The 27,306-nt window shown below is 39.0% G+C and overlaps 1 protein-coding gene across 3 annotated transcripts in view; it reads left to right on the top strand.

Annotated features, from left to right (window-relative positions):
- COL24A1 (collagen type XXIV alpha 1 chain) overlaps window positions 1-27,306 on the top strand; it is a 153,298-nt gene that overhangs the window by 114,472 nt on the left and 11,520 nt on the right. For all 3 annotated transcript variants that reach the window (XM_087733198.1, XM_087733199.1, XM_087733197.1), the window contains 20 exons: window positions 20-73; window positions 297-350; window positions 1,674-1,727; window positions 2,343-2,450; window positions 5,402-5,455; window positions 5,909-6,016; window positions 7,112-7,165; window positions 7,946-7,999; window positions 9,305-9,361; window positions 11,128-11,181; window positions 12,237-12,290; window positions 12,400-12,453; window positions 14,537-14,590; window positions 16,263-16,370; window positions 18,887-18,994; window positions 20,429-20,536; window positions 20,624-20,677; window positions 20,973-21,035; window positions 23,345-23,398; window positions 25,006-25,041. In XM_087733198.1, the coding sequence (XP_087589324.1) occupies window positions 20-73; window positions 297-350; window positions 1,674-1,727; window positions 2,343-2,450; window positions 5,402-5,455; window positions 5,909-6,016; window positions 7,112-7,165; window positions 7,946-7,999; window positions 9,305-9,361; window positions 11,128-11,181; window positions 12,237-12,290; window positions 12,400-12,453; window positions 14,537-14,590; window positions 16,263-16,370; window positions 18,887-18,994; window positions 20,429-20,536; window positions 20,624-20,677; window positions 20,973-21,035; window positions 23,345-23,398; window positions 25,006-25,041 (1,344 nt within the window). The remainder of the gene's footprint in view (window positions 1-19; window positions 74-296; window positions 351-1,673; window positions 1,728-2,342; window positions 2,451-5,401; window positions 5,456-5,908; window positions 6,017-7,111; window positions 7,166-7,945; window positions 8,000-9,304; window positions 9,362-11,127; window positions 11,182-12,236; window positions 12,291-12,399; window positions 12,454-14,536; window positions 14,591-16,262; window positions 16,371-18,886; window positions 18,995-20,428; window positions 20,537-20,623; window positions 20,678-20,972; window positions 21,036-23,344; window positions 23,399-25,005; window positions 25,042-27,306) is intronic.

Genomic DNA, 27,306 nt, shown 5'->3' with positions numbered 1-27,306 from the left:
TAGCTCTTGTACCATGCAGGGACCTCCTGGCCCTGAAGGAGAACCTGGCCTGCAGGGAGAACCAGGTGCAAAGGTAAATGTTGCAATTATTCTCTCTTGTGCTGTTTAGGTTTTCAAATTTCCATAAAAGCAAATCAGAGTAATCTGATTCATTAGCCAAATAGGTAGTGGTTCAGGAAATGAGCCATTAAGAAATATTGTTATTGTCATGATGACTGCATTATCTGTAAACCCCATCATTGTTAGGAAAATTGTCCTTTAAAATCAAATTATTTATTTTTCTTGTGATATTCCAGGGAGACGTTGGACCTGCTGGGAAGGCTGGAGAACCAGGCGACCAAGGTTTAAGGGTAAGCTATGGATGCAAATCTTCTTTCAAAAAGGAAAGTATGTTACAAATGTGTCAGAAATGCAGGCTGAGAAACCTTGATTTATCAGAATAATTCAATAAGAAGCTATTTTCTGATACCTTATAAAAAAAAGTTAATACTGTAGCAAGTTGAAAAGAGTATTGATTATAATGTTGAAATATTTCTATCTAAGTGTCTCATGTCACTGAGAGACATGAACGAGTGGTTTGAGCGTGAAGGAAAATCCAAGGGTTTCCAGCCCAGCTGTTAAGATGACAGCACATAATAATGCTGTGTACAGATACCCAGTCTAGGTGAGATAATGGAAACATTATAGTCTCAGCAGAGCAGGGTATCTTTCTGTACCACCATCTAAAGCAGCTGATTTTCTTCTGGTGCTGTGGATGGCTCATTGGGCACTTGATTTCACCAAGCACTTGTGCCCCTGCTTATTCTTCCTGTGCATCTTACCCCCCTCATCTGACCCAAACAGTTGCCTGCCTTTGAAGGCTGAAAAAACCTTTTAAAGTGCTAGAAACAGATTTTATCCAGAATGCTTTTAAAAGGTCATAAACTCTATCCTTTCTGACTTAAGTCTTACTGTTGAGCTCTCTTGTTCTGTTAGCTCCTTACTGTCATCTCCTCCTCCTGCACAAAATCTCCAGTGAAGTGCATTCCACGATTCTTCCTGGCCTTGGAGAAGAGTAATTACTGGTACTAGTCCACAGTGCGTGCTCTGGACTTAACCGTACCACTATGTCTGAAATACTGTGTTAGTAGTTTAGGACAGCTTGCATTTGCTTTTTTAATATCTGCATCAAAAGTTGCAAGTTGCCAGTGTCTTTACCTGAGAAAGGCAAATATTCTAAAATGCCATGGTACCCATACTGTTGGTAAACAATGAGTTTTTCATGGCCCTAAACTGAGTCACTAAACTTACCAATATAGTAGTTATCCACATAAACATGGAAGTTTCAGGACAGAATACCTCTATTTTGAGGTTAGTGTAATTACATGTTGTACATTCTGAAACCAAACAATCTCAGTGCCACTGTCCAAATCTCTAGTGTTATATGGACATACTATTGACTCATTTTTCTAATGTTGATCATCTATGTTTTTTCTGTGTTCAAGATTCACAGGGCTCTGACTCTGTCACTGCAAATCAGTGAAAAATGAAGACAAATAAACTATAACAGCAACATAAAAGTTGTCCAAAAGTTAATAAGCATGTGTAAAACTAGTCTGAGTTTTTCCAAGGCAATAGTTCTGTGATGAGAAGTTTAGGCAATAACTTTGTTTTCAACTGTTCCTTTCTATAAGGGTGAACCAGGACCTCCAGGAGAAGATGGTGTTCAAGGAAAAGATGGCCCAAAGGTATATTCAGTTTTTATAGCAGATGTAAAGCAGTCATATTAGCTTAAGGACTCAAATATCTTTTTTTTTTTTTTTTTATTTTCTCCTATTTCACCAGGTCAACAGAGCCCAGTTGAGTGCACTTAGTTTTAACATAGGAGGCCCTGTATGTTGTAGGCTGTCCTGTGCCTTTTAGGCACGTACCTACCCTGCAAGGGCTACAAAGTTGAATGGCTTGACAGAGGAATGCAAGCTGGGTAACTGAGTACAGCTTATTTCTGTGCTGAGTATCATGCTGGTGAGAGCGTGCCCAAGGCTGCTCCGCTCCCTGCATTGGATCAATGCTGTGCCAGGGACTGTGGCAGGTGCCAGGACAGGGGATGTCACAGAGGACACCCTCAGGTAGTTGGCAGAGGATGAGGCAAAATCTGGCTGCAGGAGTGTATGAATGAGATAGAAAGGGCTTTACCCTAACTTAGAGCCTGATCTGAATTTGACTGGTAAGATTCCCATCAGTTTTAGTGTGCTTTTTGTCAGACTCAAAGATTCAGAATTCACTTTTCTCAAGAATAAGTAATTCTGTGGCAGCAGCTTGACTAAACTTTTTTTTTTTTTTCCTTTTTTTCTTTGTTTTAGGGAGACCCTGGAGACCAGGGACTTCTTGGAGAAGTTGGTGAAAAAGGAGAGATGGGGTTACCAGGAATTGCTGGACCCCCTGGTGAACCTGGTGTAATGGGCATTCCTGTAAGTGTTTTCAGGTTTAAGTGGACTTTTTGTTCATTCGCTTTTTGTAATTATTTTCTTTTTAATTTTGCTTGCCTCTTTTATTTTTTATTTTCTGATTTTCTATTGCAGTTAGATATGACCATCTTTAAATTAGTTTGCCTCCCTTTTCTATGTGGTTCAGCTTTTCAGGGTTGGTAGAGAGAGGAGACAGGTGGTTTTCCTATCTCAAATCTGGGACCTCTTAGCAGATTCGTTACCACTTGTCATCCAGACACATACACCACATTACCTGGAGCCTCTCACTTCAGATCTCTCCTCTCCAGACAACCTTCTGTCATTAGTCTCCATCCTCACCTTCATCTGGAGACTGTGAGCAGTCTCAAGGTATTAGATCATTCTTTAAATTTTAAAAACACCCAAAGAAATTGGCAAGATGCATATACTACCATAAATTGTGCTGTAAGATCTTTCGCTGTTTTGTATTGCTTTCCCTACTCATGGCTTTGTTTACTGTCCTAGGGCTATCTAGTTTTTAGTTTATATTAGAAGTTCCTTGGGGCAAAGAACTGACATTTTGAGCAGTTTGTAAATGATGAAGCATTAGATGTTAGAGCACACAAGATTTGGCTCCAAATTAAGATTTTGTGCTAATGTTCTTACCACATGCGTGCTTAGCTGTCATTCCTTTTAATAAACCTTAATAACAAAAGGAAGGTCTAAAAATAGCATTTCTAGAAAAAGTGATATCCTGACCATTGAGGTTTCTTTAGCTACAAAATTATTGCAGCATAGACACCAACAGCACAGGATTTCTTAAAGTGTTGGTGTGGATTATAGCACCTTCTCTGGTAAGGAATACAAAGCAGTCAAAAGTGACTTAAAACCCATATCACATAATAGATATCGGATAATCCAAATTAATCCTGCTGTTGATTCCTGATCAGTTGTCATCAGAGGATGGCCTGCCTTTCCTAACACTGGTCTTTCTACGCTGCTGCCAAGGTCTTCTAAAGACAATGTTATGGATGCTGTCCATCCTGCACTGGAACTGACTTCCAGAAATGAGGTTCTATCATGCCGGGCAGTGCTACTTCAGATGATAATTCTGTGCTGTGGTGTGATGTCATATCTTTGGTGGACCTTCTCTTCTTACCTCATCAATCACCCTGTAATGAGGCATATACTATAAAAAGTAAGGAGAGACAAGAAAGAAAGAATTTCATTATTCCATTTTGTTCTTAAAAGACATTTATTCTTTAACTTCATTTTGATGCCTCTGTGAAAGGAATTAAATAGACATGTCATGAGAGCACCAGTTGCCATAGACAACTGAAAGAGAGATTGGAGATGGAGAGAAATTGCAGCAAGCATACTCAGGTCACATAGTAAACGAGCATTGGGATCCGTAGTCACCATTGCTAGATCAGTTGGCGTATATGTTGTGGCATCACTCCTAGCAGCTAAAATCCATCTATGAAATCTATTTTGCTGAAATTTTATGCAATTTCTTAATGTGAACTAATATTTTGGAGCACAGTTTCTAAAGCAAGTTTGTAGCCTCAAGTCAGACACCAGATTCCCTTACCAAAACCCATCATGTTCTCATTCACAGTCCTCTGGCTGCCTTCTCTGTAGCTCTTATGTGATGATGGAGTCTGAGTAAACATTAGTTGGAGGGCCAGCTGTCAACAGCTGTGAGCACTGTCCCCTCTGTCCTCTAAGCATCAGTGTTACAATCGGCTCTCTTTAGTCCTGGGTTCTTCACAGTGAACTGCTCTCCTAGTGAAGGAAAAAAAAAAAAAGCTCTTTTAGTTATCAGCACACTTAGTGTGCTACAGAACAATTTTTGTTTCTGATACAATGATACTACCCTGACTTTATTTTCTGTTTTGGGTTGGCAATTGTGGAGAAGCTCAAAAGTTTCATACGTTGAAATTATCATAAAACAGTTCAGCCCTGGCATATCTACATTGTATGTAATTATAGTTGTATACAGTAAACAACATCAGCAGTGCTGCTATGCTTCAGTGAAACAGGGGGGTCTGGCAATTTGATGTTTAGGAGGATGTGGTTAGCCAAGGATTTTTCACGTTTCTGTTCCACGCATTCCAAAGGCGGCTGCAGAGATCACAACATCCAGGTCTAAACATGGAAATCGGTTTCCTATAATCAGTTGTCTGAGGGCTTTATCGGGGGTGAGAGTAATATTACATTTTCCTTAAACAAAAACTTAAAAAGCAACAAATCAGTTTCACAAATCAGTTTAAACTGTATTTACCCCAGCTTATCACCACAGTGACTCAAAAAACCCCAAATATATCTCCCTTTATCCAAAACTGAAGCTAAATTACCTCCTCTACCTCACAGAGCTTTTGGGTAAATTGAAACCAGTGAGCGGTGGACACATCCAGACCTTTGGGAGGATCAGTTTTTGAAGTGACATAGAAGGCAGCTGTAGCTCCATAGCACTCTCATCTGCAGGCAGCATACCCAATTACACAGTTACCAAGAGGCAGGCCATGGTAGGCACCATCACTTACCGAGTTAGGTCTCTGCTTTGCAGCACATTGTGTCAGAGCCTCTCTCTTCACACCTGACAGCCCCAAGGTTTTCTTAGTTTTTCTCTGGCTGTGTATGGTATTTCTCTAAATGCAGTGGTTGTCTTGAAGCAGTTTTATTCCTAAAGTAATATTATCTGTGTGGACAAGATTTATTCCTTCCCCCCCCCCCCCGCCATTTTCAGTGCATTTTCACTAGTTTGATAAGTGATCCCTGATGCTTGCCCACTTATTTCTGCTGTAATGTGAAACAGTCCTACTAACTTGCTCACTTCCACAGTTAATGAGATTTTTCCTCCCACCTCTCTGCATTACAAAAGCCTTCTCAGTTATCCAATTCGGAGCACAGTTTAAACATGTTTTCAGGGCCTTTCTCAATAGTTTCTTTTTCTCTACCTAATAAATATACAGGGTCCTGAAGGAACACCAGGAAATCCAGGTCAGAGGGGCCGTTTAGGAAAGAAGGTAATATTTTTCATCTTCCCCACTTCCCTTCCTTCTATCTGAAACTCAAATTCATATTACAAAATAATTCCATTGAACCAAGTCGATCCCTGTTTTATGTCACACTTCAAGCCAATTTTCTTTCTTGCTAGCCATAGCAATTAGAATTGTCATCATTCTGCAGTCAATAACATTCAGGACGTTAGGAAATTCAAATTTGTATCAGAGCAGTTTCTGCTGCTTTCAAAAAATGTTAAGCTTTGGCTAAAACAAACAAACAAAAAGGCAGGCTTTAGCAGAGGTTTTTTTCACTGCAGAGTTCTGGGTTCAGACATTCTAAGAACTACAGTAAATGGCATATGTAAATGTAATACTCCTGTTAAATAATGCTGTTACACACTTTGGTTAAGCATAAACCGCATTTTGAAACTTAGTATCAATCTCTCATTATTTTTAATACAATAACATCAATAGGGGGAAAAGGGGCAGCTTGGCCCTCCTGGAGAAATTGGACCTGCTGGTGACTCTGGCCAACCTGGAGAAACTGGTCCCAAAGGTGCAAGAGGAACTCGAGGTCCCTTGGTTTGTATAAAACATGCTTATTTAAGAGCTCACGTATTTCTGGTTTAGCAGAATCATGTCTCTCCGTGGGAAGAGACAAGTCACAGCTGTAGCACATATAAATATTTTTTGTGGTAGCTGGAGATGCAGGCAATGTCCTTCCCAGCCTGTGCATCCCAGTGAGTGCCCTGGTCCTTCAGCATCAGAATGAGACCTGTGCACCTTTCCAGACAGAAACCCGGGCCATGGACCTGGAGGGAGTCATCTCATGCTTTGGTCAGGTTCCTGATCTGACAATCAGAGGAGCAGGATGGCAGGGCATGCCATCATATATGAATATGGCATGAATATTCATGCCCCACAGTCTACATATAACCTCACTGCTGTGGCTGTTTCTTAAACCTTTCCAGTTCCAAGAACAGAAATCATGGAGTTTGCTATTACATACAATAAGCCTTAGCCATAGCTGAAACAAAGAATTTCAGATGAGGACTGCTGCTCCTATTGAATGGGAACCTGATCCAAAGTTAACTGAATTAAGTGTATTTTCATTAATTTTATGAGCTCCTCTCATCACAAGCTTCCCAAGCTTGCTCCACACTGTGTGATAGATGCACAGGTACATGCAGCCTCCACACTAGTGAGGCAGTGTGCCTATCTCACTGCTCCAGGGCCCAATCCTGTGGCCACTGAATGCAGCACTGTGTCCCTGAAAACACGAAGTACAGAAGTAAAGTAACTATCTAATGGCCAATATTTTAAAGAGAAGGACTTGAACTCGTCTTCCTAAGGTGAGGACCACCCTCAGCTTCTCCTGGCATACTTAGCATTTATAAACAGAGTTCCTCCGCACCTCCGAAAGCTCAGATCCTTTTGATCTTAATTATGCACAGGGATTAGAAGGTTAGGACTGAAAACGTTGACCATTGTTTCCACAGAACAGGGGAAAGTCCAGTATTCGTTACCAAATGAAGTTGGACCTAACAAGGACGTTGTTTGTAGTTCTCAAATCTCAATATTTGAAGATTTTTCCAAGTGGTAACTTTATAAAGTATACATGGTTGTAACATTTTACAAGGGAGCTATTTTTCTATCACTAACTATTGCATTTAACAGGGACATCTAGGAGAAATGGGACCTGAAGGAGAGTCAGGAATTCCAGGTTATGGGGTGAGTTTTTTACTGAATTCATATACACACACATCCCTAAGGTAAGTCTGTGGTACTCTAAATAATTTCAAATATCATGGGGTTCTGTATCTAGAATACACAAATATCTTTAGAAGTGTCAGATACTCACGTATATTTATATGACACCTGATTGCCTACTCTGAAACGTTAGCCTTAAGCAATGATGACTGTTTTTTTGTGAGTTCACTAGCAGTTGTTTTTTACCACAGATTTGAAACGTTTGTTTGTCCAATGCATCCTACTCCTTGTGAATAAAGTTCTTATAAAACTACTACAGCCATTCATTATAAAGAGAGTTCAGCAAACACCATCACCTCTGCTTACTGTCTGGTCAGGCAGTTTCTCTTTCAATAACAGAAACACTAATTGAATGAGGTTAGTTGAAGGACTGGAAGATATTGTGACTTTCACTGAAAAATAATTGTGATCATAATCATAGATGGATCGAGTCCTGCTCTTGCAGACCAGACTGCCATGTCTTTTTTCCAAACAGAAACTTCCATCAGTGGCCCTAACCCTGAAGTGAGAACCAGCCCAGCTCCCCTCACCTGCATCAAGCCCTGCCAGAACCTTTGGCTTCCCACTGTGCACAGAGCTGGGCCCATTAATTTTGTGCCATGTCACTATTTAGCTTTATTAGCAAGCAGCAAAAATAGTAATTAAAAAAAAAAGTAACAAGGAGCTAAAAGAAAGCTTGGAATTAATTATTTCTTTAATTATTTGTTTCGGAACTAATTTTTGTTTTGTTTGCTTCTTTAGGGTCACCAGGGTCCTCCAGGGCCCCCAGGGCCCCCAGGACTCAAAGGAGAAAAGGTCTGAAGATGGATTATACTGTCTTACAGTTTGAGTAATTATAAAGGGAGGAAATGTTACTGCATGCTCACTGTTTTCCAAAGCATGCAGCAAAAGCCACTGTTTCCAATATTTATTAGTATTGTGAGAGAATATGAAAAGAAATGCAAAACTGGGGAAACGGATCATTCAGAGGCAGAGTTCCGAATTATGCAGTTGAAATGTTTCTGCTTTTAAAACACAAGGTAGCCATTGTAAGAAACACATTCTATTGTATCAGATAGCACTGCTGCCCTTAGTGAGCACTGCTGACAGAAATAATCAGTGTGGAACCAGTTAAGTATTTTTTTAGCTTTAAGCCTGTAAGTACACCCACAGACTTTGCTGAAAGTCCAACTAAGATGGACAAAGGTCTGTGCTTAATATAAAATGTTAGGGGCAGGATCTTGCCTCAGTGCTGCTATTTTAGTGTCAGATTCACTGTTTTTCTTCTAAGCCTCAAATCCTGCAAACAGATTTGTATGCTGACTGAAGTCTGTGTGACCCCAAGCAGGTACAGGGATTCCCTTCATGAAGACTAGTTTGGAATTACACCTGACAGGGAAATATGTTCTTATATTAGGGCCAGTTTTGCAGTGAATACTGTTAATAGGCAATTAGTGGTGATGTTATAAATAGGTTCTGATATAATTTCAGAAACAATAACTGAAAACTTAAATTGGTGGGAGCTAGGTGACTAGCTTGCTTGTCACTTCTGAAAAAGCACTTTGATGCACTTTGGAAACCCTTAATCATATTTAAAATGTGAGCCTCTCCATTAAATATTGGTAAATATCATCTGGAATAGATAACTTTTTGTCTATTAGTTTGGATGGCAGTTGTTTCATATTTAATATTTAATAGAGTTCAGGCTGATTGTTGGAGTCTTCTGTACGCTTGTTTGTCTATATTAAGTATATTTCTCAAAAGAGTGGAAGAAATTTTCTTTTTTCCTCTTGTCAAATATCCTGTTTATCCTTTTTTTCATTAAATGAAGAAATGAGTACATGGACATTGTTCAAATACTTTTTTTTTTTTTTTATAGTTGCCCTTGCAAGTAGAGCAAATAGTTAGGTTTGTTTGATCCTAAATGTCTTTAAGACATTTAGGTGCGTGTTAAAATGGAGTTACCATTTCTACTGTATTAAAACCATAAGCATCATATTCACTTCAAGCATCTATACAGCAGTGTGCTCTCTGGGTGTTTATTAGTATTTTAACATGTATGCATTGTAGACAAAGTTGAATTTCCAAGTTAATATTTTTAATACTTATCTTTGTTTTTAGGGTTACCCAGGTGAAGACAATACAGTTCCTGGACCACCTGGGCCCATAGGTGAACCAGTAGGTCTTTCTTTCTCAAAAAAATTATATTAGTGCCTCTCAAGACAAGAGACAATGCAGGCTCTTTCTGAAAATTGGTATCAGTGTCTCAGGAGCCAGTACACCCTTGTACAAAAAATGTAGAATGATGGTCCTTTAATCGGTAATCCCTCTCAGAAAAATGCAGTCATGTGCTCTTTCTTGCTTAAGGGTATGTGCCCTGTGTTTAATTACGCTAATGCCATTAGTCTGTGTTTAGACCAGCACATTTTGGAACAGCATTTTACCCTCTGTGTTTATCCTGAATTATACCTAATTGCTTCACTAACCAGAAATATGTTTTGACTTATTTCATTATCACTACAAAGCTAATTTAGCTGATTCAGAGAGAGCTGCCTCTTTTGTAACCATTTTTTTACTAAATTCGTATGTGGGGTATCTCTCTACAGCAATTATGAACATGTCCAAAAAAAATGCCATCTCAAAATCTTATTAAAAGTGTTTCATGTTCAGGCTTTGATTGTGCCAGAAATAATACTTGTACAGCCTAATTCTCTTAAGATTAATCTTAATATTTATACCTCACCTCCTCAAAAGGCAGGACTATAAGACCCTGATGTAACTGAAGACAGAGTCTGGACTAGGTTCTTAACTTAATTAAGGAAATGCATGAGAGAAGAGACTCCAGCCAATTCTGCTGTAGCCGAACTGGCTCTGTAATGCTGACTGCTCAAACGTTGCAAACAGGGCCTTTCCACCTTGTAGATTCCCTCTAGGAAACATGCCATGAAGCTGCCAAAACCTTGGAGAGTATACAAGCTGTTGCATAATAGTATTTATTGGTGGATATGCACTAGAAGTGACTAATCTGTTCATTTGTGAACTTGTAAAGATACACTGCAGTTAGTGATGCCTGGCCAGTTTTTCATTATGTGCCTTTACTTGAGACGTAGGTGGGGAAAAAGGCAGTCCGTTATTATTTCACCTAATGATTGGCTGGATGTCTTTTGGGAAGTCTTGGCTGTTCTTACTTTCTATGATTTCCTATCCCATCATTTTTCCTTTGACTAAGATTTGGTCCATTTGCTGCAATGACAGTTAAAATTCTGGGGAAAAATCCCATTTCTTACGGGACTAGAGCAAGGGCCTTTCCTGAAGTAGAGCCAGTGAGGTGTCTGAACGCAGCAGGAAGAACGTGACACTCAAAAATCATGCCATTCCCTCTGAACCTGTGCAGTTCTCATATGTGTGAGATATGCAGAGGGATTGAAATTGCCTTTTTATTAGGACGAACTTCAAAATTAAAGCAGATTCTGAGTGCAGCAAGTCATTCCTGAACAGAACTCCAATCTTCATGTGTTGTCTTACAGAAACCATAAGAGAGTTTTCCTCACATGTCTTGAAAACAGTCTCTTTGTTTATTCATGGAGAGTTTTAATTCAGATATCAGGGAGATAGATATATACACACATATGGGTATAAACCTGGAGAAGTTCTACTGAGATCAATACTCCTGTTTCATCTATGCCCATGTAAGATCTATCTTTTGGCTTCTAGTCTTCAGTTACAACATATTTTAGACAGTGTCTACTGTCTGACTGCAATGCATTTTGTTTAGAAGAAAATCATGTTTATTCCTTTAGATGAGATAACTTGAATATTTGTAATCCTCAGTTCCATCTCGTTGGTTAGTCTGTTTGGAGAGAAATCCCAGCTTTTTTTTTGTACTTTACTGCAGCATTATTTCAGTTCAGCTGCTATATTTTGCTCTTTGGTTTTCTCTCTAGGGTCCTAGTGGTGAACGTGGAGATAGAGGAGAACCTGGTGATGAGGGCTACCAGGTAATACCTCTTGCTTTTTATTCTTTTTGTTTGAACATTGCATGCTATGCATACATGTAACGTAGCAGAAGTATCATCTTCTCTCGCAAGTGTGCATAGATGCACTTGCTGATGCCTCGCTGCACTGATGAGCTCTTAGAACACATTGCAGCATCTTTCATATGAGAAGTTGAGAGAGCAGGGACTCATGAGCTGGAGAAGAGAAGGCTTGGGTGATCTTAATGTGTATAAATACCTGACAGGAGGGAATGAAGATGAAGGAGCCAGACTCGTCTCAGTAGTGTCCAGTGACAGGACAAGAAACAATGGGCACAAACTGAAACACATTAAATTCCTTTTGAACACAAGAAAATGGTTTTTTACTGTGAGGATGACTGAGGACCAGAACAGGCTGCCCAGAGAGGTTGTGGAGTCTCAATCCTTGGAAATACTCAAAACCTGACTGGACATGGTCCTGGACAACCTTTTCCACCTGGCCTTGCTTGAGAAGGGGGGTTGCACTAGATGATCTCAAGAAGTCCCTTTCAACATAAACAATTCTGTGATTCTGTAATACTGAATGAATTATCATTTTTCTCTGAAATTTAAGCGCTATTTCTTTGTAAATCTAATCCTAATAATTATTCATTAATTGTATTCAGTCTTTCAGCAAATACAAATTGTATGGTAACTCATGCTAATCACTGATGCAGTTGGCTTGCTGAAATACAAAAGAGACAGTCCTTGACATGGTATATCCTGTTTAAGTTACACAGATAATACAGATAGACACAGTAATAAATCAATGAACTAAATATGATCTGTGCTCACAGAAGTGCAGAAATGTTTAAACAATATGTAATTCCCACTTGCAGTTTGGAGTAGAGAATTTAAAGAAGAAAATCTTCCTAAGGTCTGATCTCAGGAGAGCTGAGCATAGTTTATCTAGGTCATGTCAATAAAGCTGGGGCCACTCAGCAACTCCCAAGATGGGCTTTGCAAGGAAATCTATACCTCACTGAGCATGATATCCTGAATTACTTGTATTGCAATATGTTATATTTTCTGCTTTCCAGGGTCATATAGGTCTTCCAGGGCTTAGAGGACCTATTGGACAACAGGGGCCTCCAGTAAGTGCTTCGAACAAGTGAGATTTCTCTATTGGGTGTTGAAAATGCATTTTCATCTGCATTCAAATGATTTTTTTTTTAATTTATTTAATATATGTTCTTTCCAAAGGGAGAGCCAGGTGAATTGGGAGAGCAAGGACCAAAAGGAGAAAGAGGTTCAGAAGTAAGTAGAATGAAGTAAAGCAAAACTGCACTTAATTGGGATTTGTATGTTCACTGACTATCCTTGGAAAACTGTTATATATGGCTAAAACTCAGTGTTTGGGTTTCCCTTTCATACCTGCAGGGATAACAAAAATACAGAATGGAAAATTGCATAATGATCTGGGATAGTAAATATGTGTTATTTGATACATAAGTCGTTTTACTTTGAGTGATACAAAGCATTATGAGAGGCTCTTTTGGAAACATTTGAGTGATATTCAATTATACCCTTAAATGGAGTTCCTTGTGGCAAACTAGCCCTGGAAGACACCCAGGATTTTACGGCTCTGATCTGTAAATGAAGCCTCCTGGTACTGCACTGCACTGAATTTTCAGAGAGACCTTGCTACAGAATAGTAGAGGGATAATGACAGAGCAAGTCATGAAAAAGATCAAAGACTGTATCTTTTCATTTAGAAATAATAGTTCATCTTAGTGGTGTGTTGAAAACTTCCAAAAGTATTTCATATTCTCCCATGGGCTGACTTTCATTCGCTTTTGAGATTTCAAAAGATTTAGGCTAAAAGATTTCTTACAATACCAATTACCATTGCAACTTAAATGAGATATTTTGTCTGAGAAGTTCCATAGCACAACTCTGTTAGAGTTTCAAAATTTTCTGCATAAATACAAGAATCTGTAGTAGATTAGGAATGGGGAGCAGGAGACAGGAAACATGATGTGAAGATATTGTAAGCATGTACACTAACCATGAGCTCAGATATATTGCCTTTGACAAACTACTCGCAGCACAGGATAAAATCAGTCATTCCTCTGTCTTTCCCTTGGAAAATGTTTTCTTTGTGTTGCAAATGCCCCTCAGATTAAAACTGCCATTTGCAAATATGGAACCAATATCCAGCCTGGAGCAACCCATAAGACCCTAAAGGTTTATGCAAAAACATTTAATTGTGAAAACATTCATACAGGCTTAGCTCCAGTGGCATGACTGGTGCTGCTATAGCAAGCCTTACAAAGCTAATCTCATAAACTGCAATGCTGAATCATCTGGGTTTACTTTATATGCATTCAGAAATTTTAATGAAAACAATATAATAAAGTTCTTTGAATATACATGTGCCAGTTCTGATTGGTGGACTTTTTTATGCCTTTCTTAACAAAAAGACACTAAATTAAGGAATAGAACAAAATTTTGCTGATTTTATCATATTAACATTAATTATAAAAAATTTACCCTTACAATGACCTTAGCTTTTTCACTTTATTGCATGTTATGTAATATTGCAGCATAGTAGTTTAGCATCACTTTTGCTTTAAGAACAGTGTTTAAAATAATTAATCCAGAAAATCTTGGAAGCCTTTTTCTACTTGATCTGAGTGGTTTTATCTTTTAGAGGTAGGATAAAATTCATGCCATAGATCTTTATATTCTGTGAAGAATATCCTATAAACAAAGTTCTCCGAGATGCTTTTGACCCATTCTGAGCTTTTCTTCCTTGATGCTTCGCCTCCTGTGTAACTCACAAGAATGTTATCTACTATCAGTATCACTCAGTTTTCTAAGACTACAGATTCCCAGATCAGTCAAGATAAAAAAAAAAGTCTGGTTTCAAGTAAATTTTATCTTTTGTATACATCTTAGATAAAAAGAATGTTCCCTTATGTGACACTATTGTTTTCTAGCATTCTCTTCCACATGCACTCAGTGCATCTGCTTTGCCTGCTTTTCATGACTTCCCTTTTTAAAGATATGGGAAGTGCTGTAAAAGCATACTTCCTTACAGAGGTGTGGCTGATAGAGGAGAAATTGCCAGCTTCATAGTGAAAAACTTTATGCCTATTGTTGTTGAAAAAGTTCTGAAAACTACACTTTACCAATTTGGGAAAGGGAAAAATATACAACTCTACCAAAAATGTATTCACTTCTACTTGAAAAACTTTCTGCTGTCTCCTGAAATGGAAACAATCTGGTCCAAAGCCAGGCAATGTGAACATGCGTACTAGAGGGGAACAATTCTCAGCTCTTTTTAGGGGATTGAGTTTAAGACATTTGTCAGTTCACAAATATTTGTAACTTCTAGGGACCCACAGGGAAGAAAGGAGCAACGGGTCAGGCAGGCAAACCTGGAATTCCTGTAAGTAACAAAATTATACAGTCTACCTTCAGGTTATAAAACAAAGAAAATAGTAAATAATACAACCAAAATTGAGTTGTGCCCGTGGTACCAGAAAGTCTTACGCTCGCTCTAAAGAACCTTCTTATTATCCAGGAAGTGTAAAGGAACCCCTGTGAAAATAAGAATAATTTTTGAAACTCTTAAATTATACTGAATTATACTCAGTTGCTCAGCACATGGAAGTGAAGTGCAGCTACTATAACAGCAAGGTCCTTCCCACTTGTAGAGTTACTTAATTAGATCATTTCTGCATGTGGCTCATAGTCCATGTGCAAGTTATCACATTATATTGCACAGACCTGTACTACTGTTCACACCTGGCTCCCATCAGTTCTTTGAACAGCTGCAGCCTACAGAAGCCTGGATCCATGTGTCCATGATGGATACAGCTGGCAGATCCCTTGAGGTTTACTTCTTTCTCTCGCTTGCCCTGAGTTGAAATTTTTAATGCTCTTCCTTGAGTCACTGTAGAGACGCTAACTTGCATCCCTTTCTCCCTGAGGGAGAAGAAAGAGCAGGAAGCAATAGGTGGTCTGTAAACATAACCAAGAACAAAATGCATCAAGATTATTTTGGTCCCCTAATAAATAATACCACACAAGCACATACTGTAAATAACTTTTACTACCTTACATCAAAACATTGTCAGTAGCCAGAGAAATGCAGCTGCTTCACAGAGCTTGTACCTGCTGGGCAGAGTGCAAGAATAGCCTTTTGAAGGCAAGCAAACTGTGTGTCTTTTGTAAATACTTGGCTCTTCCCTCTGGAGGACTGCAGAGAGTGTATCGTTCGGCAGACAAAGGAAAAGAGGGAAAGACAAGGTATACAGTGAGGAGGAAAAGACAGTAAAACTGGAACTTGAGGAATTGTCAAAGAACATCCCAAGTGCAAGATACTTCAGCAAGCAGAAGTTAGAAATAAGATTAAGACGGCACACTACTTATATTCTGTGTGGCTGTTGTTAACTATACTTTTTCAAATGAGATGTGTTGTAGTTAGCATATTTTAAATTTCTAAGAAATGCACTCGTACAGAGATAATTGCAGAACTCCAAGCCCCTTAAGACAGTGTATGTCAGTCTAAAGGGAAATGATTGTAAAGAAAGAAATCACTGTTCCTTTGGTGGATGTGACATGAGGCTTTTCTGTGCAAGTATTGCAACAGTTAGCACAAACTTGTCTAATTAGAAGTTTGTATGTATATTTGTATGTATATTTGATATGTACAAATTTCAACAGCATAATTTTGCAAATGTACCTAGTAAAATAAAGGCTGAAAAGACATAATGGTTGGGTTTTTTACAGGGATAAATAAATTACTTTATTAGGTTTCCTTGCTTCAATTTAAGAATGAACACTCTCAGCCATCTTCCAGGCCTGGCATACAGAGGGGTCGGCCCCATGGGTTCAGGTGAAGTTGCTCAGAGCCCACAACGCAGCAAGTCTAAGGTTAATCCAACAGCATTTTAAACCAAACATCCTAACTCAGAGCCCCCTCTGCGAGTATTCATCCATGTCACTGGGTCTGTTATTATGTAGGGTTTAAGAAATACTGTAACTGAAATCTAGTTCTGTAATGGTGAAGATGAAGAGAGCCAACAGTGCTATATTTGGTTTGAATTTGTTTCAAGGGAAAGCCAGGGCCAGCAGGCCAGAAAGGAGCAGTTGGGTACCCTGGACCAGAAGGCATTCCTGGCAACCCTGGCAAGCCTGGGCTGTCAGGGAAGCCTGGCCCTAAGGTAAGTTGCTTTCCACATTCCCCCTCTTTACGTCATTTTGCATTACACAAATTTTCTAACGTTAGGGTATTTGAACAGAAGGAACCATTCTCAGTTCCTTGAGCATCTTGAGAATGAGACCAATTCTTTTGTTTTCTTTCTCTTTTACTCCTGATATTCTGGCCAGGATGTAAGGTTAGCATAAGGGACATGTGCTGTGAGAACTATTTCATTAGCACACATTAGTAGTAACTACAGCTAAGTGAAAATGCTTTCTTAATGAGAGAGGCTTTGCAGTTGTGTTCCTGAAAATGAGCCATAGACCCCAACTGAGACTGTTTCCTCTCAGGCCTCGAGATAATCCCATATTTTCCTTATTGTCTTTGAATTTGTAACCTATGTCTCTCTACCTAACCAATTCTAAAGCTTTGCCCAAAACCAGTGAAAAAGAATATTAGGTATTTGAGGTAGCTGGGAACATTCTTGGAAACAGGTTTTCTGTCTGTCTGTGCTTTGCTGTGGGCCAAGGGTGGTGACCTGCTGCCTGCTGTTTCTGGGAGCAGTGACACAGCTCTTCACTTATTCACTCCAGAGAGGAGGGAGCAAATTCCTTCGGTTGTTGTCATTGTTGAAAGTCTGATCACTTTGATTTCAGGTATGGTGTTTCTCAGTAGTTCTAGTTAGATGGACCAGTAATTGTTATAAAAGGACACCAAGTTAGATTTGGTGTTAGGAATTAATCAAGGTGCCGAATGAGGCACCTCTATTACAAGTATAAATTTGCCTATCTGGTTGAACAACGAGAAAATTAACCAAGTTACCTGTAGGGGGAAGATGTACCCTATTCGAGCCTTCTCCGTTTTCAGATAATGTCCTCCTTTTTCAAGTACTTAAAATTCTTTGGAGTTGCCTTCAGGAGTATCACCCCAAAGAATTCTTACATTTTTGCCTTTCCACTCAACATGTCATTTTTCATATCAAAAAAGATTCCATTACTCCATATTAACAATATATAGTAGCATTACAGTTTGTAATAAAGAGAGGCTTTTAACTGATTTTTGCCACAATGAATAAAAAGAACAGAACTTTTGCTATATAAGTTTATCAGTCCATCAGGCTATAAGCCACAGTACCATATTCAAAAGCTCTGAAAATCACATTTAATATAAAAATCCTATTTCCTATAACCCTTTTATTTCTATGAATTCTTAACGGAATGTCATATGAAATAAGAAAGAAGATATATATATATGTATATCTGCTAAATGACATCACAGAAACATTCATTTGGATGGTAGCAAATTTCCATTTTGTATTTTTAACATGTCAAAATTGGCTTAACTCCATGTACTCAGTAACACGTTTTTTCATTAAAAATAGTTGCTTTTGTTTATTGTCTGATGTTCTCATACATTTTCATAACAAATGTTACGATCTTTCTTGATGTGGTAAAGTTATTGTATATGAATCCCTACAAAGTGTACACAATCGTACTAATATTATCAGTATGCCTGGTACTTATAAATAAGCATGTTGAATTTTGAATGTTTCTGAGGGAAGGTAGTCTCATTTTGTTTCTTGACATGCAGTTCCTTCTTAAAGAAATGAATACTGTGAATCTCAACTATATTTTCAGCCCATCTGCAATGAATGAATCCAGCATCTTGTTTTCACCAGAAGGAGCTCCTTATTGTAAGCTCAGAATCCACAGACATCACACAACACTCATCCAAGAACCATCTCAAGGAGTCATCCCCTATAACTAACGGAGATTAGTGCTCTCTTCCTGAATATTTCAAAATAGAGTTAGAAAAGAATTAAATAGGGATCAGCGCTGAAGGCTATTAATCTGAACATGCAAATTTTCAGGTTTGGGAAAAATTTTAGGTCTCTAATATAAACTGTTCTGTATGATTCCCTGTGGGGAGGTAAAAGCAGTCACTGGTATGCCCATGAGTGCTTCCGTATATACTTGGATGCACAATTACTGTGGACAAAAGATTGCTTACTATCCACCTGGGCAGCTATTCCTATTTAGGAGGGTGCTAATCAGGAAGATACCTTGCATAAGCCCAAAGAGGCAATCGATTCTCTTGAATGTTCTCAGAAGTCTTTCAAGGTCTAGGTAGGCGATCCCATACAAATGACATCATGATATTTTAGGGTAGGACAGAACAAGGTTTAAGATCAACACTGAAATGAACAACTGCAGTGGGCTATGGCATGGTTAGCATTTGCTTTGCTGACAATTAGTGACTTGTTAAACTATAATAACTTGACTCCTCTGAAAACTCAATCCACCCCACAGTTAAAGCACATGTAACTTTCTTGATAAGTATGATGGGGCTTTGTGTTTGGAGTATTAGCAGAAATCCAGATGATACTGCTGATCATTGTCTTTCCATATCTTTTGATGTACTATCAATACAGAAAGCATTAAGTGGCTTTGACTGATTTCATGTTACAAGCCTGTTTTAGCACACAATGAAAAAACATGTTTGGCTGTTCTACTTGTAATCAATTATTTTCAATTTAAGGGTACTAAAGGAAACTCAGGCTTACCAGGTCTGGCAGGTTATCCTGGAGCTCGAGGTCCCAAAGGATTACCAGGCATGCCAGGGCCCATGGGAGCACCTGGACTAAAGGTACACACATAGGATCTTGTTTAACTACAGTGTTACTGATATTGCTTAGACTTCATACTGCATCCAGTGATCGTGGAACCACCATGCTACTGTTAATCATATGAGTAATTGACATCAAAACTTATGTGAAGGGTAAGACTGCAAGTTGTGCTGACCTCGTTTATATAAACTGTAATTTGAATACAGAGTTCCCATCCATCTGGATGCTACTCCCAACTCCAGAAGCCATTCAAAACACTTCGTATTTATTCATCCAAAGCTTTAGGGCCAAATGATTCAAGCCCGAGTCCCAAGGTTGGGGGCTAAAAAGCATGTCTGGGATGTTCATTTGTCATAGGACTTAAATTGTTCTTGCTCAGTCCTGTCAGAAAGAAAGAAATCTGAGAGTGCTCCATTTTCCAGGCAGTTCCAGATACCCCGCATCAGCATATCCTGAGCATCTACTGACAATATTAATTAGACTCATTTCAGTGGTAAAAGAAACAAAGAATGGAAACATTACAGATAATTTTCTCCCTTTAGAATAGGATTTTTCATCTAAAATCATGATTTGCAGTGCTCTGAGATTTTATTGGTAAGCAGTTTTTAAAACCTTAAGTTACTTGAAAACTGGGGGAGGGAAATACTGTCTGTTACCTTTTCGTGGAAATATTTTAGCATAAACTGTATTTACTATTTGTTGTGTTTATTGCCAGTGCCCCCACTCTGGATTTTACTCCTTTGTCTAGACAATGAGCCGTAAGAGGTAGTTCCTGCTCAGAAATGCTTGCAATCTGAAAAAGACAGGGAATAATGAGGTGAGGGAAAACAGTTACCACATTGTGCAAAATAAACATTAAGAGTGGACGTACTGAGTGAGACCAAAAGTCTGTCTTTGTCAAAGCAGAAAGGTAACACCTAGGAAAGAGCATAAGTGCAAAGCAAGCATGAAAGGTATATATTCCCAGCCTTAATTTGCAGCTCAATAACATCCTGAACTAGACATGGTTTCTGTGTATTTGATAGTCCTCAGAGGATTTCTCTTGCATGAAGTTGTCTAGTTTCCATTTGAATCAATGTAAACGTTTAGTCTAACAGCAAGGAGTTCCACAACTATACCATGCCTTGCTCAGAGGATTACTTTTTAAATTTACTTCTAACCTTCCTGTTCTACATTTCATTTTGTGCATTTTAGTTCTTGCACTGGGAGATACCATACTGGAAATGATCCAATACGTATGGTTCTTGTATGTTTCCAAGTTAAGGAAGAGTCAAGGCACATTTGCATTTTACTGAAAGTATAATTATTTAAAGTGTTCCGGATGGAAATAAAATTACTAGAGTAGGTTTATTTCTTAGAGAGAAAGCATGTTCCACACTTCTGCCAGGAAACCAATCTTTACATTTATAACTGTCGTAATTTTAATAAAGGATGTATTATGTTCCTATTGACAGGGTGAGAAAGGGCTTCTGGGTCATCCAGGAAAGCGAGGCAAAAGAGGCCTTCCAGGATCACAGGGTGACCAAGGACGAGCAGGAGACGCTGGACTGAAAGGACAGACTGTACGTAATCACAGCTGTTGATGCAAAATAAGTAGTCCAAGAGTTACCAAAACGAAGTAATAATAAGGATGCCTGCTCCTATTACAGGGAGAAGATGGAGATCAAGGTTTGATGGGGTTTCAAGGATTCCCAGGTCCAAAAGTATGTGCTCATCCTTTTCTGTTAGATCTTAAGCCATTTACAGAGTGAGAATATTAGGAAAGCGTAGAACTAATTGGCTTTAACAACACTTTGTTCAAAATCTATCTGAACTGTTGGAACATTGTAGGCAGAACTGTGTACTCCATGTCCAAAGACAAATGTTCTGGGTCAGCGTGCTTGGTATTTTAACTGTTACTGCTCTTAGAAATTATCTTATTTCCACTGATTACAAGAGATTGAAACAAGTGAATAACTAATGTTCATGTTTGAGTAAACTGTTCCTTTGCATTTTCAGGGTCCTGCAGGCGACATTGGCTTAGTTGGAATTCTGGGCCCAAAAGGTCCAACAGGCCAAGTTGTAAGTGTTTCACTCCATGAAAGAGATTGTCAGGATGGCTTGGAAGTGACACATGTTTCTAATTTAGGGAACTGTCTTTTTTTCTTATTAACAAGGCCAGAACCCTCTAGTCAAACCTTTCTCTCGGAGACTGTGACTCCACTAGAAGCCTTTTGCCTGTACTGTGACACTGCTGTGGTTGCAACATGGGTACAGATACATAAGCAGAGCTGGGCTCTCAATGTTGAAGGGGAAAAGCAAGCACTACTGACTAAGTGTGGCTCTCCTAGAATAATTTTATCTACACAAGTATCCTTATCGCTGTCATATCTGTGTCTATTGGGGTTGAACATTCTCTTTCATCTTACTGGCAACAATGCTGGTTGTATAACTCTGTCCTACAGCAAAACAAAAAAGGGTCAGACTTTGCCTGCAGTAAGACAGAGTAGTGCTCAGGCATTATTGATTAATAAGTAGTCTTTTTTTAATAAATATTTTCTTTGTATCTATAAGGTTACTAACTTGCATTAGCTCATTCTTCATGACACCTTCTTCATGACATTCTACTTTGCTACTCACCAAAAACGTGGAAGCATCTTTAGTATTTTCTAATATTGGGGAGCGTGCATCCAGCTTACAGCATCAAGTGAAAAAGGGGGAAATGTCGCAGCATGGAAGGCCTTACTACAAAACGTTCTTCTCTTACTGCTGCCATTGCCATCACAGAACTGAATTAGTTCAGTTAACCAGATGCAGAGCAGCAGCTTTAGAGGCCCATTCTAATAGCTGCTTTCTTTTACTAAACGTTCCTATACAAGATAAACACTGGAAATGAGCAGTTTGCTCTAAGTGAAATGGAACAGGAAAGTAACATTTTAACAGTACTTACTGGCAGCCTTGCAAGAGTACTTGTGGGCAGTAATATAGCTCAAGATCTAGATATGGATAAGTGCACTCCGCACTAGGTTAAAAACTGGCTGGACGGCCGAGCCCAGAGAGTGGTGGTGAACAGAGTCAAATCCAGTTGGGGGCCAGTCACGAGTGGTGTTCCCCAGGGCTCAGTGTTGGGGCTGGTCCTGTTCGATATCTTCATTGATGATCTGGATGAGGGGGTTGAGTGCACCCTCAGTAAGTTTGCAGATGACACCAAGTTGGGTGGAAGTGTCGATCTGCTGGAGGATAGGAAGGCCCTGCAGAGGGACCCGGACAGGCTGGATCGTTGGGCCGGGGCCAACTGTATGAGATTCAACAAGGCGAAGTGCCGGGTCCTGCACTTGGGTCACAACAACCCCATGCAACGTTACAGGCTGGGGGAGGAGTGGCTGGAGAGCTGTCTGGTGGAAAAGGACCTGGGGGTGTTGGTTGACAGCCGCCTGAACATGACCCAGCAGTGTGCTCAGGTGGCCAAGAGGGCCAATGGCATCCTGGCTTGTATCAGGAATAGTGTGGCCAGCAGGACCAAGGAGGTGATCGTGCCCCTGTACTCGGCACTGGTGAGGCTGCGCCTTGAGTACTGTTCAGTTCAGTTTTGGGCCCCTCACTACAAGAAGGACATTGAGGTGCTGGAGCATGTCCAAAGAAGGGCAACGAAGTTGGTGAAGGGTCTAGAGCACAAGTCTTATGAGGAGCAGCTGAGGGAGCTGGGGTTGTTTAGTCTGGAGAAGAGGAGGCTGAGGATAGACCTTATTGCTTTTTCCAACTACCTGAAAGGAGGTTGTAGCGAGGTGGGGGTCGGTCTCTTCTGCCAAGTAACAAGTAATAGGACAAGAGGAAATGGCCTCAAGCTGCGCCAGGGGAAGTTTAGGTTGGATATTAGGAAAAACTTCTTCACCGAAAGGGTAGTCAGGCCTTGGAACAGGCTGCCCAGGGTTGAGTCCCCATCCCTGGAGGTATTTAAAAGAAGGGTAGACGTGTTGCTTGAGGACATGGTTTAGTGGTGGACTTGGCAGTGATAGGTTAACGGTTGGACTCGATGATCTTAAAGGTCTTTTCCAACCTTAATGATTCTATGATTCTATAGCTGATTGTAGCTCAATAAATATGTGGTCTTTGGTAATCAGAGTACTTAAGTTTCCACTGGTTTTAGTGCATCAGCTTTCACATAAAAGAATGTGTGTGGGCCTTCCAAGCATAACTATTACTAATTATTAAATAATTACCTTGCTGATTTTGTAGCAATGTGCACTCAATATTCAGAAAGATAGTATCACCATGATCTTTTGGATATTTACCAGGGCTGTGTGCTGAGCAACTTTAAACCAGGACACATCATGAGGATTTTCTTAATTTTGAAAACATCATGGACTAATAAATTCTTTGCTTGTTTACAGGGATATATTGGCCCTGTTGGTCAAGAAGGCCTAACAGGCCGAACTGGCAGGCCTGTAAGTTTCCCTTCTGTTTTGCATAACTTGATTATTTCACCTACCCTTATTTTTAATAATCTGTTTTGCAACTAGCAACCTTCTCATTTTTTCCATTTTCAAATAGCAGCTAGCAGGACCATCTTCATATTATACCATGTTAGTGAGCTAATGTATGTGATTCCAGCATCTGTGATATAAACAAGAAAAACAATGACAAAAAACAATGACTAAAAAGTCATTGCAATGGCCTTCTCTCTAAGTGCAGTATACAGAGGGCATGTCTACAGGGGCAGTGGGAGAGTCAAGGTATAAAAGAGCACATAGTGACTACCACCCAGATATTCTTTCTTAGCCTTAGGTCTGAGACATATCTAGAGAGTATCCACACTTGGTTTCAATGATGTAGTTTATTTTTTTTATGTGTTGATTGGGCTAAACTGTCCAGAGTGCCCATCTAGACATGCTGGGAGTACCCACGAGACTTTGTTGGGGTGTTCCAGGTGCTGGTGAGGTTCCTGTTACAACTCAAACATCTTCTTAGCCTTTCTGATGACCTTCAGTGCTCCCCAGGTTCCCTGCAGTAGGGGAACTCTGCCCTTATCCCTGTTTCCATCCCTTGTTGCACTCCTTGTGCCAGAGATAGAGCAGTGTTCTGCAAGGGCACCCTCTCGCTCATATCTGCAGACTACCCAGCCATGTAAGGTAGTTTTAGCAGCTCTTTGTACCAGCCAGTTCCTCTGTCTGATCAAGAAGACTTGGAGCGAAAGAGAATGCCTAAAAATTGAAATAATAATCATTAAAATAACAGGAATATACAATAAAGGTAATAAATACAAATATTTACAAGGGAAAAAGAAAGGAGAAGGGAAATGTTTCTTCTATAATTAGACTATTCTTTCCACCTGTTGGGAAAAAGACAGCACTTTAAGTCTTACTACACTCTTTTCAATCCCACTCAGGAGGAAAACTTTACAGTTGCATATACTTGTATGAAGGCTTTTAATAAACTTCATATTGAATGTAATAGTTTGCCATTATCATTAAGAAAGCATTACAGCTGAAGATTACTTCTATGTGTTATGAAATGCTGCCATCAAGATGCAAAATTCTTCCAGAGAAGAATTGTAAGATTGTTACCATCTTCGGAAACACAGTTTAAGTGCAAAAGTAGCTAAAATGCCATGGAGACAGAAAAACAGTGTCTAATCTGACTGTGAGAGATAATAAAAGCAGATATGTAACCGATGGATTTCATCAGTGATGGAGAGTACCGAGTTTTGTTCTCAGCTCTTAAGATGGCGAAGCACTGACCTATTACTGTGGATCAAACTGTAGAGAGTACAGCTGATGGACAGGGAGAACACTGACAGTTAAATTTACTGAGAAAAAACATTTACAATCTGAAAAAAATGGTCAGTTTTCCACATACAGGAATTACAAGATGGTTTCAAGTAATTTATTTTTCTAATAGTACAGAAAAATTAAAGCCCCAGAATTGTAAATAGTTCCACAGATGAGACTGGACTTTTCATGTGAGCAGTATAACTCTTGTGGATATTAATTTGCTTATTTCAGCCCTAGGCAGCTAGAAAGCAAACTGGATTAACAGCTTCTCTTTCTTACAGGGACCAAGAGGTGAGAAGGGCACAAGGGGTGAAATGGTAAGATGAAACAACTTCTGTGCTTTAATTTTTTTGGCTGTGTAAAAAGTATTCCTATGTTACTCTCTATGTACTCTTGCATGCTCTGAATGCCAGACAGTTGTGTTGTGCTCCTGGAGAGTGCTGGCCAAGAAAGCTGGTAGCATGAGTCAAAAGTCTGACCTTCTCTTGTTCAGGTTGACATATGTAGATATGCCCAGTGAATGTGTGTTGTCGGGCAGTGTGGCCCCTGATCATATAGCAGTCATGTACTTCAAATCTGTCCCAGTTCAGATCTAAAAGAAAAATCCTTTGTCACATTTGTTGTCAATGCTCCAGTGCCTCACAGCACAGCATGCATACACATGTTCATATGTCTATATCATCTTGTCTAGAGCGGTAGAAGTTCAGGAGAAGGCTAGAGCTGAGGATGCCTGTCCATGCAACAGATGCCAGCTGTAGTAGCAGTAGGCAGCATTGATAGGTTATGAAGTTGCTCTCTCTTATTTTTCAGTAAGAATATTACATTAGTTTTTGTACATTAATAAATGTTGGATTTTATTTTTTAAAAAAAGTGTTAGAGCTAGTAAAGCCTTCAATTAATAATGGCTATGTGAAAAGCCAGTGTCATTTTATACTATTGACAGCAAATATGAATACAATGATACCTATGACATTACTTTATATGACAGGTTTATAATTAGTTCCTTTTCCAGTAACTGGCCAGTGTGATCTTGTTTCTGTTGCTCTTACCCTGCCTTTGATCCCACCTCACTTAAAATCACTTAGTTTATCTTGTGTTATTGTATTTTGCTTTTAGTAGCCACCTGTGTGCAATTCCAACCTAACTAACTGCCTTGTAGAAGTCTTGAAAAATAAATCAGAAATATTAAAAATTGCTTAAAGAATTAAGGCTTGGAACCTAAGCTTGCTACACACATCTTGGGGAACTTTCCTCTTTGATTCTAATCCTCTTCAGGCTATTCCTATCTCAGAGTAAGAGGAAAACTAGGTTCTTAATTTGTGCTGCTATTAACCATCTTAACTGTCTTTTTCTCCTGTTTGTTCATAAGAATTGCTATGACAGTATAGAGCTAAAAATGCTGACGCTTAAAAAATTATAATAAAAACCATCCAAAACACCCGGTTCCATTATTGGTGCTGGTGTTTAAGAAGTTATTTCCTAAATAAGTTCTTGAATTCATCAAGATGAATTCATCTCCTAAGACTGTCTTCAGAAGAAGAATGTTTAATTTTAAATCATATCCAGTGGCATTAGTTTATATTATGTAGCCAAGAAAAGGATTTATTTCCAACTATTTTCAGATACAAAGGAGAAAATTACTTTCATCCAACTGTGGATTCCCAGCTTGAATTTATACCTTTAAAATTGATATTGGCATTCTTCCTAGAATCACAAAAACTTTAACTTTTTTGTAGCAGTCCAAGTTTTAGTTACAGTTTTTAGTCTGTCAGGGATACAGTGTGCATTACTAGAAAGAAATATCCTTTTATCCCATGAAAAACATGGAATGTAAAATTGTATCTCCTTGTTGAAGTCAGTGGTGAACCAAAGTTCAGGTCCCGTAGGCTATTTCTGGAGAAAAACTGATAGAGTCAGAAACAAGTTTGTTGAAAAATTTTAATCAAAATATTTTTTCAATTCAAAATATTCATATCACTGTGATTGAAACATTTAGAAAAACACAGGAAACATTTTGGAATATTGTTTCAGAATTCTGACATTTCTGAAAGTGTGTTTTCATTTTCTTTTTTTTTTTTATTTCATGACATGTCACATAATGAATTATAACATAAAGCCATAGGATAATCCAGATTGTAAGGGATCTCAAGACATTTCTAGACCAACCACCTGTTGAAAAAAGGGTCAGCTCTGAGATCAGACCACGTTGCTCAGGACTTTATTCAGCTGGGTCCTGAAAACTTCCAGGAGATTGGATAATCTCTTTGGGCAACGTCTTCCAGTGCATGACTATCCTCGAGGTGAAAAAAAGATATGATATGACAAGGCATAATCTGTAATTTTCTATTATTATCTTTTATCTTAGATTTACAATCATTAATGGCAGCTACTACACTGTATTGTGTATCAGACTGTTATATAGCAGGATGTTATTAGGCTTTACCCATTCTGAGATATGGTGATGTAACATCAAAATGACAAAAGTGGTCAGGGAAAGCTTAACATTAATCATTTTTTAAAAAAATACTTTTTCTTGGAAAATTTGAAAAGTCATAGAAAATATGGAAGTCCTTGGGATTGCT

Source organism: Nipponia nippon, unplaced genomic scaffold (assembly GCF_047370975.1).
Source record: "Nipponia nippon isolate SJK-2023a ecotype South Korea unplaced genomic scaffold, ASM4737097v1 scaffold_5, whole genome shotgun sequence".
Taxonomy (NCBI): domain Eukaryota; kingdom Metazoa; phylum Chordata; class Aves; order Pelecaniformes; family Threskiornithidae; genus Nipponia; species Nipponia nippon.
This window is presented reverse-complemented; position numbering and strand designations above follow the sequence as displayed.